The following is a 16,332-nucleotide window of genomic DNA, read 5'->3' on the forward strand; positions in this document are numbered from 1 at the left end:
GCTAAGCTGAGAATACGCTTCTCTCGATGGGAACCGTGTTAAGTATACATCCACAGCAAAATACGCCACGCCGTGCCCCTTTATAAAGAGAGAAACCAAACCACGGGCGCTCTCTCTCTCTCCTCTCTCGCAAGGGCAGCGCCTCCACACGCGTGCGGAAAAAAATCGGAGGCGAAAACCCTCAAACCCTAATCCCCTCCCCATGGCGGAGCCCGACGTGACGGCGCCGCCGCCGGAGGTGCTGGCTGTGGCTCCCGAGGAGCAGAAACCCCCGGCCGCCGCCGCCGCCGACGCATCCGCCGCGCTGGAAGAGGCCGCCGTGCCCGCTGAGGGCGAGGGCGAGCACAAGAGGAAGCTCGAGGAGGTCGAGCCCGCCGCGGATGCGAACGGCGGCGGCGAGGACGCCAAGCGGCCGCGCGTGGATGGCGACGGAGAAGGTGGATCTCATCTCCTAACACCGCAACCCTTCCCTCTCCCTCCTCTCTGTATCTGTCCGTGTGTTTGCACGTCCTTGCAAGGGTTTTCGCGGGTCTCAGGGATGATGCTGATGTTGGGAAACATGGCGTGATGGTCTAATTCTCTTGGGGTCAGGTTTCGTGCAGAGCAACGAGTCCGCCGCGAAGGTAGAAGAGCCAGCGGCTAAAGAGAACAGTGAGCTTGTCCCTACTGAGGGTTCTGCAGATGCTGAGAACGGCAAGGTTGCTCCTACTGGGGATTTACAGGTGGGCTCTGGGGAGAAGCCTCAGGAGCCTGCAGCAGAAGCGGCAGTGACTGAAGCCCCACAGCAAGAAGGTAGCAGCGCACCAGGACAGGAGACTTCTCGAATAATCGATGTGCCCAACAACAAGGTATATTTACTGGCATTGGGGCAGATAGGATTTCTTATCCATTTGGTTTCATGTAGAAATCTGCAGAATGTTTTGGAACTATCACTATATGGTATCTGTGATTCTGGGTTAAATGCAGGAAATGGTGGTAACATGGAAAAAATATTTATGAGTTCAGACATTTGGACATGCAGTTTGCTTATGCTGGTAATGTGCATTTACACAGGTCGGAGTCCTAATAGGAAAGTCTGGGGAAACGATCAGAAACTTGCAAATCAACTCAGGTGCAAAGATCCAAATCACAAAGGACGCTGAGGCCGATGCAAATGCCCCAACTCGTTCTGTTGAACTAGTTGGAACTGTCGAGAGCATTGACAAGGCTGAGCAGCTAATTAAGAATGTTATAGCTGAGGTATTCCACTTACTAAATTAGTCGTGATTTCCATGTGGTAGCTAATCGTCCGCGCTGTATTTCATCCAAGCAACTCATACTTGAGATCCTTTGTTGCTTCCACTTCAGGCTGATGCTGGTGGCTCACCTGCTCTGATTGCTAGAGGTTTTGGGTCTGGACAGTCAGGCTCTGAGCAGTTTGAGATGCTAGTCCCTGATAATAAGGTTGGCCTTTCCTTTTCAATGTTGGCAAGGAAGCATACTATTTTATTTATTTAACACTCTGCTTTGGTTTATAGGTTGGTTTAATTATCGGAAAAGGCGGTGAGACAATTAAAAGTCTCCAAACTAGATCTGGTGCTCGTATTCAGGTAGAGATTGTTACCTATTATGCTATAATGGCTAATGCTTATATGAACCGAGGCTTGAACATGGTAGTAATCTTCCATGTAGTTAATTCCCCAACATCCTCCGGAAGGTGTTACTTTGCTAGAAAGAACTGTGCGTGTTACTGGGAATAAGAAGCAGATCGAAGCAGCAAAAGATATGATTAAGCAAGCTATGAATCAGGTATTGTAATCCTGTGCTTTGCTCTTACTCTTCTTTCGTGCTGAAGATATTCGGATCGTACTTAATGGCTCATTTATTAAACTCATGGCTGTGAAAAATGGGTGATGCTATATGATGATTTGATTGTGCATCTATGCTATTCATGCTGTGATTAATATTACTGTTGAAACTGAATTTCTGTTACTTTCTGTGGAATCATGGAGTGTACTGTCGAATTGATTGTCTCTGCCATCTCTGTATGATATGATTGCTATAACTTGATTTGGGCTATGTATTTAATGCCTAGTTAATTTATATATTTTTCTGTGTTGTTTTGATGATGGCTAAAACTGTAGATGTTCTTTTTTGTTACTGTGGAGCAAATATGTGATTCCTTTCAATTTAATCTGTGTACTCCCTTATGGTTTGGGTAGATATCTGTCCTGTTGATACCTTCTAGCATATAGTACTGGTTCCGACATTTGTTCATTTCATCCTTTCCAGCTCTGCACCTTATAAACTTGAAATAAGTTTCTTTTATGCTAAATCACTTAAATATTTTTTGAATGAAACACAATTATATTGTGTCAAGGGAATGCTGGATTTGTGCTTTTTTTAATTATATATGAAGTGTATAAACTAATCAGTCTCTGCTACAATGGGGCTTGTATGAAGTACCGATCTTGAAAATAGCAGTGCCTAATTGGACTGGAAGGTAAGTTCTTCTTAATTGGTGACAAGTTTTAGTGTCTTTTTTGGTTTCTCTTAAGTCAATGAGATGCCACCTCCTTGAGAGTATTATTTATGTTCATGCTAGTACTTGATTTGTATAGAATAATTTGTTTAGAAAATCTTTCATGAATTAATCGCTTCTCAGTCAATTCTGTTTTCTGTGGGAATGCCATCCTCTATAGAATTCAGTGTCCTGCCTTAAGTTCTTACTGCATTTTCATTGAAAAATTCCTTCCATGACCATGAAATTTAAGATATTTGGCTTCTCAAATTACAAAACGATGCATGTTTTGTTGCCTGTGAAAATGTTGTTTATTCATATATTTACAATATGGAACATGCTGTGCATGATCAGATATGTTAAAATGAATGGAAGTTAGAATAAATGATTTGACACTGGAATGGATAGCAGATGGTCTTTTGAGGATTTGGAGTTTTGGTCGTGTTGATACAAAAGAGATTCTAGTCTCATCTCATAGTTGTATGATAGTGTTGTTGAACTTCTATACTTCATTAAAATCTTGGATGCTGCCATCTGATCAATGAGCAATTTACTGGTGTCAGTTCTTTAGTCGCTTAGTCTTTTTGAGCTTTGATAACTGCTTATTGCTAGATGAGATCTGATTATGTTTCCTACATAAGAAGTCAGAGCTGACTCATCAGGTTCTCCAGCTTCCAGTTTCCATGATTTATTTTGTTTGAAGGTGCCAATTTGGAGTTGGTTGGGTGTCCTAATGCAGATACAGCTAGGCTTTCATCATGGGCTCCACATCCTACATCCATTACATGCACAGAAGAGGGATATTGACCATTATCCCTTGCCCTTGCATGGTTTGTGTAGTTGGTAACTGGTAAGGCTGCCTATTGCTGAAATGGAAAGAATAAAAACAATGTGGCATTGGAAGACTGCACCAAATGTTTCATTGCCATGACAAGGGTACTGCACCACCATGTCTAGGTTTGCTGAACTAAATTGTTGCCACTGTATGTTGTCTGTAGAACACCACTTTTATTTTCTAGAGCTGAAACACAGCAAGTTATCTCACATCGCATACGCATCACTCATTTGATGTGTTAGCATTCTAACTAGAATATTCAAGTAGGCTGCAGTTATGACTAATTAATTTTGTTACCATACCCATATTGGTGGAGCTACTACAAATCATCTTTCTGAGCTTTGTATGCAATCTTGCTATGTTTCCCTTTTTTGAACTGTTGCATGTAATATAGCCATGATCGTGTGATGGTGCCATACGTTGAAACTATAATCACATTTACTTCTAGTTTCCTAGCTTCTTGCTTATCTACTTTACTGAAGGTGATGGTCTTGTTGATACATGTATTCATCGCATTTACATTTTGTGTTTATCTGTTGTTAAGATCCCACTGGTCCTTCTAAAAATCCGTATTCTTGTTTTACATACCTAAAAAAGGTCATGCAATGCCATATCGTTAATTGAGTTCTTCTCCAACAATGTCTCTGAAGGCTTAAGCATCTTTATGTCGTGTTTTTTATGAATAATGGTTCTATAGCTAATATGCAGGCTTATTTGTTATTGTTGGTTTGCAATTATGATGTGAACTGGTAGTCCTTTCTTAATGTCTTATTATCTTATACAAGTGCCTTTACCCTTTTGTGTTATATTTGTAATTGCACTACTTAGTTTTTCTCATTTAATGTTCTTGTTTAGTTTCTAACATGCCTTCTTAAACAGACGTTTTCAAGACATGGGGCTCAATCTGGTGGATATGGTCAGCAAAACTACCGCCCTAGTCATGGTGCAGCTTCTCAGTGGGGCCCACGTTCTCAAACCCAGCCTGGATATGGGTATCCACCAAGAGGGCCTCCACCTCAAAACATGCCATACTCCCAACCTTATGGTGGCTACCCGCAACAGCCACCACCAAGAGGTGGCATGGGCTGGGACCAGAGGCAGGGCCCTCCGCCACATGCTTCCCACCATGGTGGCGGCTACGACTACTATAAACAGGGATCTCAAGGGTATGAAGGCCAGCCACCGAACTACCCTCCTGGTCCTGGAAACTACAACAGTTATGGGCCATCACAGGGTCCAAATTATGGACAACCTCAGTATCCTCAGTCTGCACCTCCGCAGAACTATGGGCAGGGTTATGGTGATCCTAGGTACAATGCTCCCCCACCAAACCAGCAGTACTATGGTCAGCCTCCAGTGGGTCCACAGCAAGGCTACCCTCCACAGCAAGATCCCTATGCTAGGCCTTATGGTGGACCTGGACAATGGGCACCCAGAGGTGCACCGGCCGGAGATGGCAGCTACCAGGCGGCACCACCTACATCTTATGGCCCACCATCTCAGCAGCCTCCTGCGTATGGTCAAACATATGGCCCAACGACTGGACCTGATGGGTATTCTCAACAGAGTTACCCACAGCAAGGTGCCCAAGCGCCAGCAACATATGGTCAGAGTGCTCCAGTAGGGCCAGGGTATGCTCAGCAAGGCGCACAGCAAGGTGGCTATGCACAGTATCCTGCATCTCAACCAGCATATGGTGATCAAGCAGCTCAGAACAATACAAACTACGGCTACCAGGGAGCCCCAGCTGATCCCAACTATGCAAATGCATACCCACAATCAGGATATGGTTCTACTCCGGCTAGTGGTCAGGCTGGATATACTGCTGCACCGGCAGCTGGCCAGCCAGGCTACGGTCAGGCAGGGTACACACAGCCACCTACAAATCCGCCGACTTATGATCAATCCGCTCAACCAGCAGCTCAGAGTGGCTATTCTGCACCTCCTGCAAACCCGCAGCCTACTGTTGCAAAAGGGGTGTCACCGCAGCCTGCGGGATATGGTGGACAATGGACCGCGTGAGGTTTGTTCCTCAAATTTTATTGACAGCATGGTCTTGTGGAAGATGATCTAGTTGAAGACTGTTTTTGCGCTTATAAAGTATGCGCTTTAAATCCCCTTTGGATGTTCATTGAGTAAGCAGTATACTTTCGATATGCCTAGAAGGGATGTAACCCCTGCCCATCCAGTTATACCGCAATCTCTGTAGTACTTGGTAGTTTGTTAAGGTAACCTAAAAACCTCCTGTTAATTAGTTTAGAAGTGAACCTTGTTCTGTTATTCTGCATCATGTTGAGTAATATCTGGATGCCTGGTCTATTTTGTGCTATGCTTTTTCGCTGGTTTGGTTATTACAGAGGAGACAAGCTATTCTTACCTATTTTACAGATGAGTTGATTATTACTCTAGTGTGTGCCACTGTTTCTGCAATTGTTCTCACCTATTACATAGGAGACAAGCTATTCTCAATGTTACTATGAATCGAGCTGTGTTGTCCATTAGTAAACAATGTTATTCAATTGGAATGATAATCTTGTGTTGTATGCATGTTATTTAGTCGTATGCATCAGGCAGGTGGTGAGCTCATGCTGGGAGCAGCAGTTGGCGAAGAACATCAAAGAGCGTCCGGAGGATCCCCTTGTGGTGCTTCTCCTCCGGCAGCCTCAGCATGCTCGCCACCTTGTCGAACTTCTCCTGCCCCAGCGCGGTGTCCGGCGAGACCGTCGTCGCCCCCGCCAGCCTGATGTCCTTGTGTAGCACCGGCGGCGACAGCGCCCACTGCATCGCCCAGACGGCGAGCGGGCGCATGTAGTGCAGCGCCCGGTAGCGGCCGTCGGTCGTCCACGCCTCCGGCGTCTGGAAGGCGTAGCCGAAGCCGTCCTTGGACCAGCCGGCGTCGTGGATGCCCTTGGCCGTCCTGAAGGCCGCCTCCGGCATGCCCTCGTGGATCATCGCGGCGGCGACGGCGTACGTCACCCCGGGCCACACCTCCTTGGACTGCGTCGACGAGGCGTCCACGGTGCCGTCCGGCTGCATGCCGTTGACGGCGCCGATGGCGCCGCCCCCGACGCGCATGACGTTGTAGTCGAGCACCGTCGCCAGCGCTCGCCGCGCCTTGTCGTCGTCGACGATGGGCTCCATGCCGCAGACCCGCGCGTACCACTGGCCGGCGAGCTGGTCGGCCTGGATCGACGAGCTGGTGGCGCCGCCGCTGTTGTCGTAGTTGAAGTAGGCGCCGTTCCAGAGCTGGTCGGTGTAGACGCGCCTGGCGCGGCGGTACCTCCCGCGGAAGTAGGCCTCGGCGGGAGCGTCGCCGACGATGGCGGCCATGGCGGCGGCGGCCTGGAGCGCGGCGACCCAGAGGCCGCCGGTGTAGGCGCTGACGCCGGAGACGGACCAGATGTCGTAGGTCTGGTCGGGGCGGCCGTCGTTCTCGACCATGGCGTCGCGGTCGCGGTCGAACTGGTCCATGTAGGCCATGGCGAGGTAGACGGCGGGCCAGGCGGCCTGGGCGAAGGCGGCGTCGGCGGTGGCGAGCACGTCGCGGTACACCTGGAGCACAAACTTGGGGTTGAGGTCCTTCCACCTGGCCGGGTCGTGCAGCATGTACGCGTTCAGCTCCACCCACGGGTCGTTCAGCCCCATGTCATGCGGCACCGCGCCCACCACCTGCCGCAACGTGCACACTAATTAGCCTGTTACGATACTAATTGTTCACACTCTTGTTCAAAATTCTTCTCATTATATTCTACCATCTCACCATCAATCAATCATTATTTATTTATTATAACTAACACACCCAGAATCCCTTATATTTTTATATACATGTTCTCAGTAATTTAAAAGCAAATACCAAAAATAAACTAGGAGCATAAGCAGAAGCGAAAAGATGTTGGTTTATATAAACTCAGGGTTGGTTTATATAAACTCAGGGTGACCTAGGGCATTCATAATACTAAAAGAACACGCAAATATATGCGTTAAATAAATATTTCCATATAACCCATTAATAATTAAACATTGTGAAGCTAAATATATCTCTATATTAGTGGTGACGAGTCTATCACCATCACCACATAACTATCATACGAGTCATTATATCAACACAACATGTATGAATGTCTACTTGTTTTTTTTACTTACCAACTCTACAATTTAATTTTTTAAGCATGGTATTTTTGTTTTTTTTATTTCATATGAAAGTTTTTTTTTTTGTATTTTTAAGCATAGCATAATACAAGCAAACTTGTTTCAACCAATTAAAGATGTTTTTTCAATAAGACTTAATTTTTCTATTTTCAATAACTTTTTTTCTTAAACGCGCAAAAGAATTGCATGTCAATAAATTAGAAGATAAAGAGTATTGATACACGACGCAGGGGAGAGAGCCTAGACGCTACAAGCTAATCTCCCAAAAGAACGCCCAAGAAGGGGAAACACACTTGTTACGGTACGCTAATCTCCTAACAAGGCGCCAAGGGGTGCTACCCCAGCGGAGGACCACAGCAGGCCCTCTGAACGGATGGCTTAGAGCACATCCTGGAGGGAAGATAGCTCGTGATTGAAATCCTGGCGATTGCGTTCCAATCAGAGCTACCAGGAGACAAGAAGGACAAGGGAGTCAAAACTGGCCTTCAGATGCTTCGGAAGGAGGTCTTTCGACGAAGGCCACCAGTCCTAAAGATAGACACCCCTAGATGGAGAGATGGAAGCCCATCCCGCGATTGTTAGAACCAAGAGCCAGATCTGTCTAACGAACACACAATCGATAAGGATGTGGTTCGCTGTCTCAGAATCCTGGGCACAGAAGGGGCAGGCGGAGTGGGAATCAAAGTCGCGTCTAAGAAGCAGGTCCGCTGTCGAACAACGGCGCTGAAAGATGAACCGAAGGAAGAACTTGCACTTTGCCGGGCCTTTAGCATGCTAGAGCAGATCAGCGCAAGGGAGGAGCTGATGGCCGAAGAAGAAGGCCTGGTAGGCCGAACGCGCCGAATAGCGTTGGTCGCTGGTCCACCGCCAGCAGAGGCGGTCCTGAGACCCCGGCGAAAGTCGGATCTGATGTACTGCATCCCAGAGAAGGAGAAATTGGCCGATGACCGGAACAGTAAGAGCCCCGCGGAGGTTAGAGATCCAAGCGTTGTTCGCGAGGCTCGCCGGGACTAAACGTTGGGTCCGGATTCGACGAGGGACTAGGGGAAGCAGAAGCGGGGCCAAAGCGGCGACCGAACGACCACCAATCCACCGGTCTGACCAGAAAAGAGCAGTCTCCCCATCGCCAAGCGAGAAACAAGTGGAAGCGGCGAACATGTCAGAGACACAACGTTCAGGGGGGCTTTGAGGCCCGCCCAATAGGGGTGCCTTGAGTGCTGCAACCAGAGCCAGCGCAGGCGTAGAGCAAAGCCGGCCGTACGCAGGTTAGGAATGCCCAATCCCCCAAACACCTTAGGGCAAAAGACGTTCGACCACGACACTCTACATTGGCCACCATGGACTGAGTCCGAACCCGTCCAAAGAAAGGCGCGCCGCTTTCTGTCGATGGCTTTCACCACCCAGCTGGGCAAGCCAACTGCCATGGCCACATGGACCGGGATAGAAGAGAGCACTGACTGGACAAGAACAGTCCGTCCGGCAAGGGAGAGGAGCCGACCTTTCCAGGGTGGAAGGCGGCGAGAAACCTTGTTGACCAGCGGCTGCAGGGCCGACCTTGGTAACTTGCGGACTGAGAGAGGAATGCCAAGGTAGGTGAAGGGAACTCAGAGATCCTGCAGGGGAAGGAGGAGCGGGTCAGCTCAAGCTCACTGGCCGAGCAACGGATTGGAGTGATCGAGCACTTGGAGAAGTTGGTGCAGAGGCCCGAAGCAAACCGAAGACGGAGAGAATGCCTCGAACGAACTCAAGGTCCTGACGAACGGGGGAAAGAAACATGACTAGGTTATCTGCATAGAGGGAGGCCCGATGCCGGATTGTCCGGTCATTGAGCGGGAGAAGACCACCTGTCTCCGCAGCTTTGCGGAACAACGCATTGAGCACCTATTGCAATGTATAGGCATCTAACTAGGCATATAATTTCCTTGCCTTCTGTGCATGCGCTTTCTGAGCTATTACACGATGTTATTTTTAAAATCTATATACAAGTTGATCGTATCATATTTCTAAAATATATTTTTAACTTTATACCAATTAATTCTATCATTTATATCATTAAATAAGTATCACCAAAATCAGCAAATCTCTCGTCTTCATCTTCATCTATTAAAAAAAACTTAGATAAGAAATTACGTAGTTTTTATACCATATTTTTTACCATATATTTTATATAAAAAACTTAGTGTCTTTTCTGTCGCAAGATATTTTGAGATATCAAAAATTTAGTAACTCACACAACTTCACATTTATTATTAAATCGTTTTTGCTTTACCTTTATTACCAAAATTTTGCACGAGTTACTTCTCGGAATCGTAAAATTTTCCATATTATTATTGTTGGGTGCATGAAATTCAATGCGACAATGGCAGAGGAGAACTGAAGTGAAGTCACCTTGCGCGGCGCGGTGACGCCGTCGATGAGGGTGTGGCGGAGGCGGGGGTCGTGGAGGAGGACGGCGCGGATGAAGTCGCGCTGCAGGTTGAGCTCCAGCTCCGGGAAGAGGGCGAGCAGCGCGAAGGAGGCGTAGAAGTGGACGTCATAGGTGTTCCACAGGTTGTACTCCATCCCCTCCAGGTACAGCACCTGCCCCACGTTCTCCTCCCCCTCGCGCAGCAGCGCCGTCCCCATCGCCGCCGTCGAGCTCGCCCTCTCCGCCGCCGCCGCCACCGTCCTCACTATGCCGTCCACCGCGCTGCTGCGTTCGCCCACGCCGTTGACGCCATTAGTGGACGTGTCGATGTTGAACGGCTCCGTCGCCGACGACAGGCTGGTATTCTTCGGAGGCTGCCCATCTGTGACAAATTTTTTTTCTCCTTTTCAGTTTCAAGTTTGGATATTTTTGTTAAGAACTGAAAAAGTTTTTGGATTTCAGATTGACCTGTCCAAATGGTGCCTCCAGCGTTGAGGTAGTAGAGCTCATTGAACAGTGTAATTGGATACCTGACAAAAGACAACAATACCATCAACGATCACTAATCAAATTCGTCGATTGCTAATTAGGAGCAATTGCACTGGAAATCTGAATGAGCCACCACCATTCAGGCAGGCTCTTGTCCTGCAGAATTGGCCTCTGCCACTCCTCGATCTGGGACTCCCATTTCATGTGTTCTACATGCAGACAAGGAGACACAAACACAGTCGTCAGAATCTCACACAACTGCCGATGAATCTTGCGTGCATTCAGAATCTGATTTTTGTTTATCTCACCAAGAAGAGCATCGTGAGCTAGGCGCTCTGCAGCCGCGTCGCAATCGGTGCCATGGAACTTGGTGTACCTCCTGCTCCAGCCATGATCACATCAGATGATTGCATGTCAGTGCCAAGAATTTCGGTCGCAGCGAGAAGCCGCCATTGCTGGTGAGGTGGAGCTTGAGCTGTTCACTTCACCTGTGGTAGGTTCTCCCAGCCGGGAACTTCACCTCGGGGCACGCCCACGACAGCGCGAACGACACCACGCGCGTGCCACCCGCGGCCACCGTCGTCGCCGCGGCCACCGCCGCTCCGATCGACGACCCGGGCCTCGACGCCGCCGCCGCCTCGCTGGCGCCGAAGAAGCCATTCTGTTCGCGCCAAACCCAAACGGCGCGGTGTTCGTCAGTGATCTGTCAGAGATTGGCGGTGAAGCTGTGGCGTCCCTACCTTCTTGATCTCGTCCCACATGTCCTTCGCCGTGACGTCGCCGGAGTTGGGCTTGGACGGCCCCATCGTGAAGCGCGGGCAGCCGGTGACGCGGACGCCGTCGGTCTCCTGCGACGCGATCGCGAACGTCACCGGAGGGTGCCCGTCCGCAGTCCTGCATCCATCAACGCACGGCACGTCTCATCATCTCATTACCAGAGTTTGCAACAGGAGAGAACCACGGAGATGAAGTGACGAACACACCTGTGATGGAGGAGGACGCCATGGACGCCGTCGCGAGATCTGCACAAGAAAGAACAGCACATTTTGCAAGAAGCGTGAGTTCATCAACTGATTAAAATGGGGCAAGAAACTTAATGCCATTATGCCAAGATCACTAATTACGTCATTCTGGAGTTCGTGTGATTCCCAGTCAGTTCAGATTTTCCTCCAACTGAATTCTTCATGATGAACAGAGCCAAAGGTGAGATTTTTTTAAAAAAAACTTCAAGATGCTGTGTTTCTACTGCAGTTCTAAGTGTTGGTTTGCACTTACTGCCCATGTGAAGAGCAATGTTATATCTGCAGGTGTGCTCCCAGAATTATGTAACTGCAATCCCAGCAACAGAAGGTCGGACAAAAAACAAATGAATAGATCAATTGAAGTCATTTTCATCTACAATAGAAACGATGAAAGAAAAACTGTACCGTAAAGGTGAAAACTGCAACAGGGAAACTACTCTCCTTGTAGTTGTGAGGGATAAACGGTGAAATTTGACGGCAAGTGATTTTGATTTCAGGGTCAGGTTCACCTGCATTGTTGAAATTGTAGAACTCAGTCTCAGATTAGTGAGGGTGTACACGAGTAATTTTTTTCGGGCTCATGATCAATAGTCTTGTCAGGTGATACTACTGAGAAATTAGTGTACCATTATATACTGTCCATGATCTTGGGAACAAGCCATGGTAATTACAATTCTTCTCTTTCAGTTTCCAGTCCCAGGATCCAATACCAGCTTTATCAATTCCCCTGCAATTTGCACATTTCATGATATTCCTGGCTTATTCAGATGCATTCAAATAAGGGTGGTAGAAATTTTGTTGTTTACTTGAGGACACTGGCATTTGGAGCAGACAACACTGTTGCATAGCTCTTTCCGTCAGGGCGCGAAATGAATGCCTATACAATTGAACCATGATTATCATGATCAGTGGATGTCTAGGAATATCAATGTGCATTGCATGTCAGGAATACAAAATGAAAAAAAAAACACTAACTGAAAACTGATTTGCTAGGATAGGCTTCTCTTCATATATCCTGGGGAATATCTGAAAATGCTGAAAGTATCCCTTGTAGCTTCTCCCTATGCTTCCTGCACTGATAAAAGAGTGATTGGAACAAAACTGTTACCTATATAGTTCAATCAAATATATGAGTCTGATTCAAATTTATCTATGAACCTATGAGCCTCTGACCCAATAGATAGCAAGGAAACTGAGCTGATTTTTAGCAGGAAAGGCTTAATTTGCTTACCCAATCCCTCCTAGGGGTACACCACGGTAGCAGTTGTCCATCCATTTCTTCAGTGGATCATAGACTGAAGCCTTTGAAGAAGTGAAAAAAAAATCAGTAAGTTCAGCAACAAGGTAGAGTAATTCCTGTTGATATTTCAGCTGTCTGAAAAACATCTAGTGATGGATTAGCTGGATCTTCAACAGGATAGGGGCAATCACCAGGCCTTTTGCATTGTCTTTAAGGTTTAGCCCGAACACTTTAATCAAGAAGGGCACCTGCAATAACAAAAGCATCAATCGAGTGCTACGCTGCTAATACCTACAATCGAGTGTCATTGTCCTTTTCCCTTCTAAGGCAAAAGAGATAAATAATATTATTTAGCTAAGTTTAGTTAAAATAATGTTAGTGTTCTCAGTAATAATTTGTCCATTTTTCTTAGAATAATAATAGTGTTGTTGGTCTTGTCTAAAAAACAACAAACTTTCCTTGACAAAAACAGTATTGAGCTCCAAAAATTAACCAGTTCAATTGGGTATCTTACAGAACAGAACCAAAAGATGCAGCCTGTGCTCAAATGCTTACTAGAGCCATCATGTCATTCAGGGTCATGCTAAACATTGCAATTTTCTTGCCTTCATCGTCAAATCTCCTCTCCCAAGATTTTGCTGGTGGCTGGGCACAATCCATGTGCGAGTAAGCCTAAAGAATCACCATTTCAGAGTGAGACTGGTTACCTTGCTCAACAAACAACTAACTGAAACAACAACCACACATATATCTTAGCAAATTCCATTGAAAATCCCTAGAACAATCCATTTAATTAGTGGCACCAAATCGAGGAACCAAAGAACCAAGATGAAGAACAAACAATGCTTCTGAAGCACAGCTCTCTTCATGGCATACAGCTACTAGTTAGCTTGCCATGTGTAAATAACTTTTAAGTGTTCTGAACTTCTGATACATTGAAGTGAAATTTTTTGTGCGTGTTCTTTTTTATTTTTTCAAAAAAGAAAAGGAAGCAAACAAAGTATCATCCTACAAAGGAGTGTTAGATTCAGAAGGTACCTTGGTTTGCTCCAGCTCTGTATTTCCCATCTTGATATGAACACTGGCCTGATTGCGGCGGAGCAGCTAATTTGATTAAAAGCCGATGAACATGCACAAACACAAGATGAAAGAAATAAAGTTCGGGAGAGAACCAGGGAAATACAAGCATTCGGGTTCCTGAACGCGAAGCAAGCAACCAATGGCATGCATGCATTTCAGGAATCTCTGCAGAAAACGAAACAAGAACCACCAACACTGGAGAAGGAAGATGAGGAGGAGGAGAGCAATACCTGAATCTGAACAGTAGTAGCCAATTGTAATGGGGAATACTTGCAGCAGATGCTCTGTTCTTCTTATTCAGCAGATGCTAAGATTTGCTTTTATATAATACTTGCAGGGAGAAAACAAAACAAAACAAGAGGAAGCCATGGGCAGCACGGGGAGCACATGTTAGCATCAGGTTTTCTCTTCTTTATTTTTTTGGTGGGTGGAAAAGTATGCAGCTCACACATCAGCAGAGGTAATTGATAATGGTTTAATTGTCGCCAATCCCCATGGTGATGTCTCTCTTGATTTATTCTCTCTGGACACTGACACAATTTAGTGACAAAATATTCAACCGTGTGTACTACAGTATCAATTACAATTTGAAAATTATATTGTCTCACCTGGTACTAGCAATTAAACGTTTTCTGGTACTTTTTTTGATCAAGACATCACGCTCCATCTGGAGTAGGGATTCTCTGATTTCTGTACAAACTGAGTAAATTTGCAAGATTTTATTGTTGAAACCTCCACATTGGAAACGAGGACAGGTTATATACTTTTCGACGTGATGCCAAATGTGGCCTCGAGGACCCCAAATGTCCACATACAGTCAGGACTCAGGAGGTACAAATTAAGTTTTGCTGATGCTAATCAAGAATTTTCTTCTTTCTTTCTTTATTTTTTTTAGAAAAGAAGCATGCTAATCAAGAAAGTAAAGTAGAAGCATCAACTATGAATCTGCGAGTCTCTTGACATGACATCTCCGACAAAATCAACGAAATAAAGAATCCCATTTTCTAAATAGTTAGTGTTCTGACTTCTGAATCTGCCAGCACTAAACCTGCGATTAGTTCACTTAAACCAGCAGACTAAACTGCTTATATTTATTTTATCGCCGCGGCATTGCTTATATTTATTTATGTCTACATGTTTAGAGTCAATTGTAATTTCAGTTTCAACTTTTACAAGTTGATAGACATCCATGGGAACTTGGGAAGTCTACTTCATTTGGTCAATTTTTTTCTGTTTAGATTTCGTTCGAGAAAGCCAAAGCAGCCAGGCGAGGCGGCAAGTCCATGGCCATCTTTTTGTTGTATCAAGCAAACGAAGTCACTCATGACGTCGACATGCCATCTAGAAGGCAAAATCATCTCCTTTCATTTCAATCCATGTGCAGACTGCCGGCTACTCAAGGAGAGATTCTGATTGGCTGTTCGATAGTATTCAGATAAACACTAGTACATTTGCGTTCTGAAGTGCCGATCTGTCTTCCTTTGCTGAATCCTCTGCTCTGAATTTTGTGAAAAAAGAAACAAACTGTGTCTGAAGATATTGGCCAGAATCTCGGGATCTTTTCACATGTGGTTGGTATCTGCCCTTTATAGTTTGAAAGCTAATAGTTAGTAAAAGTTCAGAATAATCAATCTTTTTCGCCATTCCGGCCAAATATTTTAATAGTATGTGTTAAAAACTAATAATTCAAGAAATTATTAGTGGTATAGTCCGTTTCAGACAAAGTATCCTCATCTCAGCCTTATCTACAGGTAACCTCTATCACTTGCCCATCTTCGACAGTTGCATTTTGGCTGCTATGATTTGTTTGAAAGGAATAGTACACACTCCTTTTCTTCTTCTTGTCATTATTTCTTTGAGCCAGTTCAGAAGTGTGTGTGTAAATATATCTTTGTATTGTAGGGTTACTGTATATATTAGAGGTTGAGAAGACGATTTGGGAATTTAGAGTTTGGATGAAAAGCAACTGCAAGATACCATTCACCTATCAGTAGGTATGCCTTCTGAGGATGAAGAGAGAGTTGCTAACATGCTTAATTGCCCGGTTGGTTCTTTTCCTATAAATACTTGGGTTTACCTATGAGTCCTTCTTAAGAAACTAGAAAAAAGATTGAATACTTGGCAGACTGGATCTTTATACTATAGTCGCAGAGCTATCCTAATTAATTCTTGTCTCTCTTCTATCCCCTCCTATGCTATGGGCTTATTCTTGCTGCCTGAAACGATTCAGCATGAGATTGATTCTGTGAGAGGTCGTTTTTACTGGGAGGGCATGGGGGAAAGAAAAAGATATCACATGGTGAAGTGGTCTAATATTGCCTTCCCAAAGGATTTTGGTGGTCTAGGTTTCACTGATACAGGAGCTATGAACATAGCTCTCCTTGGAAAGTGGATTTTTAAGCTGGAATCTGATACTAAGAGCTTGTGTATGACGGTGTTGAAAAATAAATATATGAGATCAACTGGTTTTTTCCAATATAATTCATCTTCTAGTTCCATGTTTTGGCAAGGTCTGCAAAAAATAAGGATCTGGGTTGAAAGAGGATCTAAATGGAAAGTGGGAGATGGGAGTCATATTTTCTTTTGGAGAGATGTATGGCATGGTGAGGT

The 16,332-nt window shown here is 45.5% G+C and overlaps 2 protein-coding genes across 2 annotated transcripts; one reads left to right on the forward strand and one right to left on the reverse strand.

Annotated features, from left to right (window-relative positions):
- The first annotated feature begins 116 nt into the window (after window positions 1-116).
- LOC102714579 (far upstream element-binding protein 2-like) lies at window positions 117-5,722 on the forward strand. Its single transcript, XM_006659687.3, has 7 exons — window positions 117-437; window positions 592-848; window positions 1,054-1,239; window positions 1,348-1,443; window positions 1,518-1,589; window positions 1,672-1,788; window positions 4,215-5,722. The coding sequence occupies exons 1-7, from the start codon at window positions 203-205 to the stop codon at window positions 5,355-5,357; spliced, it is 2,106 nt and encodes a 701-aa protein (XP_006659750.1). The 5' UTR covers window positions 117-202; the 3' UTR covers window positions 5,358-5,722.
- Window positions 5,723-5,805: 83 nt separating this feature from the next.
- On the reverse strand, window positions 5,806-14,422 carry LOC102714853 (non-lysosomal glucosylceramidase-like). Its single transcript, XM_040526776.1, has 20 exons — window positions 14,331-14,422; window positions 13,953-14,252; window positions 13,681-13,746; window positions 13,198-13,314; window positions 12,834-12,890; window positions 12,634-12,704; window positions 12,378-12,477; window positions 12,209-12,279; window positions 12,029-12,129; window positions 11,808-11,911; window positions 11,656-11,709; window positions 11,505-11,560; window positions 11,364-11,402; window positions 11,121-11,274; window positions 10,869-11,041; window positions 10,689-10,759; window positions 10,517-10,589; window positions 10,360-10,421; window positions 9,873-10,273; window positions 5,806-7,004 (listed from the first exon to the last, which is right to left on the reverse strand). Exons 3-20 carry the CDS (start codon window positions 13,708-13,710, stop codon window positions 5,919-5,921), a joined length of 2,820 nt encoding a protein of 939 aa, XP_040382710.1. The 5' UTR covers window positions 13,711-13,746; window positions 13,953-14,252; window positions 14,331-14,422; the 3' UTR covers window positions 5,806-5,918.
- Window positions 14,423-16,332: the final 1,910 nt, after the last annotated feature.

This window comes from Oryza brachyantha, chromosome 8 (assembly GCF_000231095.2).
Source record: "Oryza brachyantha chromosome 8, ObraRS2, whole genome shotgun sequence".
Classification (NCBI taxonomy): domain Eukaryota; kingdom Viridiplantae; phylum Streptophyta; class Magnoliopsida; order Poales; family Poaceae; genus Oryza; species Oryza brachyantha.

Excerpts from the sequence above, each read along its gene's own strand:
- LOC102714579 (XM_006659687.3), top strand. The coding sequence starts at position 203 with ATGGCGGAGCCCGACGTGACGGCGCCGCCGCCGGAGGTGCTGGCTGTG. Across the intron at positions 438-591 it reads CGTGGATGGCGACGGAGAAG|GTTTCGTGCAGAGCAACGAG; the intron begins GTGGATCTCATC and ends TCTTGGGGTCAG. Across the intron at positions 849-1,053 it reads TCGATGTGCCCAACAACAAG|GTCGGAGTCCTAATAGGAAA; the intron begins GTATATTTACTG and ends GCATTTACACAG.
- LOC102714853 (XM_040526776.1), bottom strand. The coding sequence starts at position 13,710 with ATGGGAAATACAGAGCTGGAGCAAACCAAG. Across the intron at positions 12,891-13,197 it reads TGAATGACATGATGGCTCTA|GTGCCCTTCTTGATTAAAGT; the intron begins GTAAGCATTTGA and ends TTGTTATTGCAG. Across the intron at positions 12,130-12,208 it reads CCAAATGCCAGTGTCCTCAA|GGGAATTGATAAAGCTGGTA; the intron begins GTAAACAACAAA and ends TGCAAATTGCAG.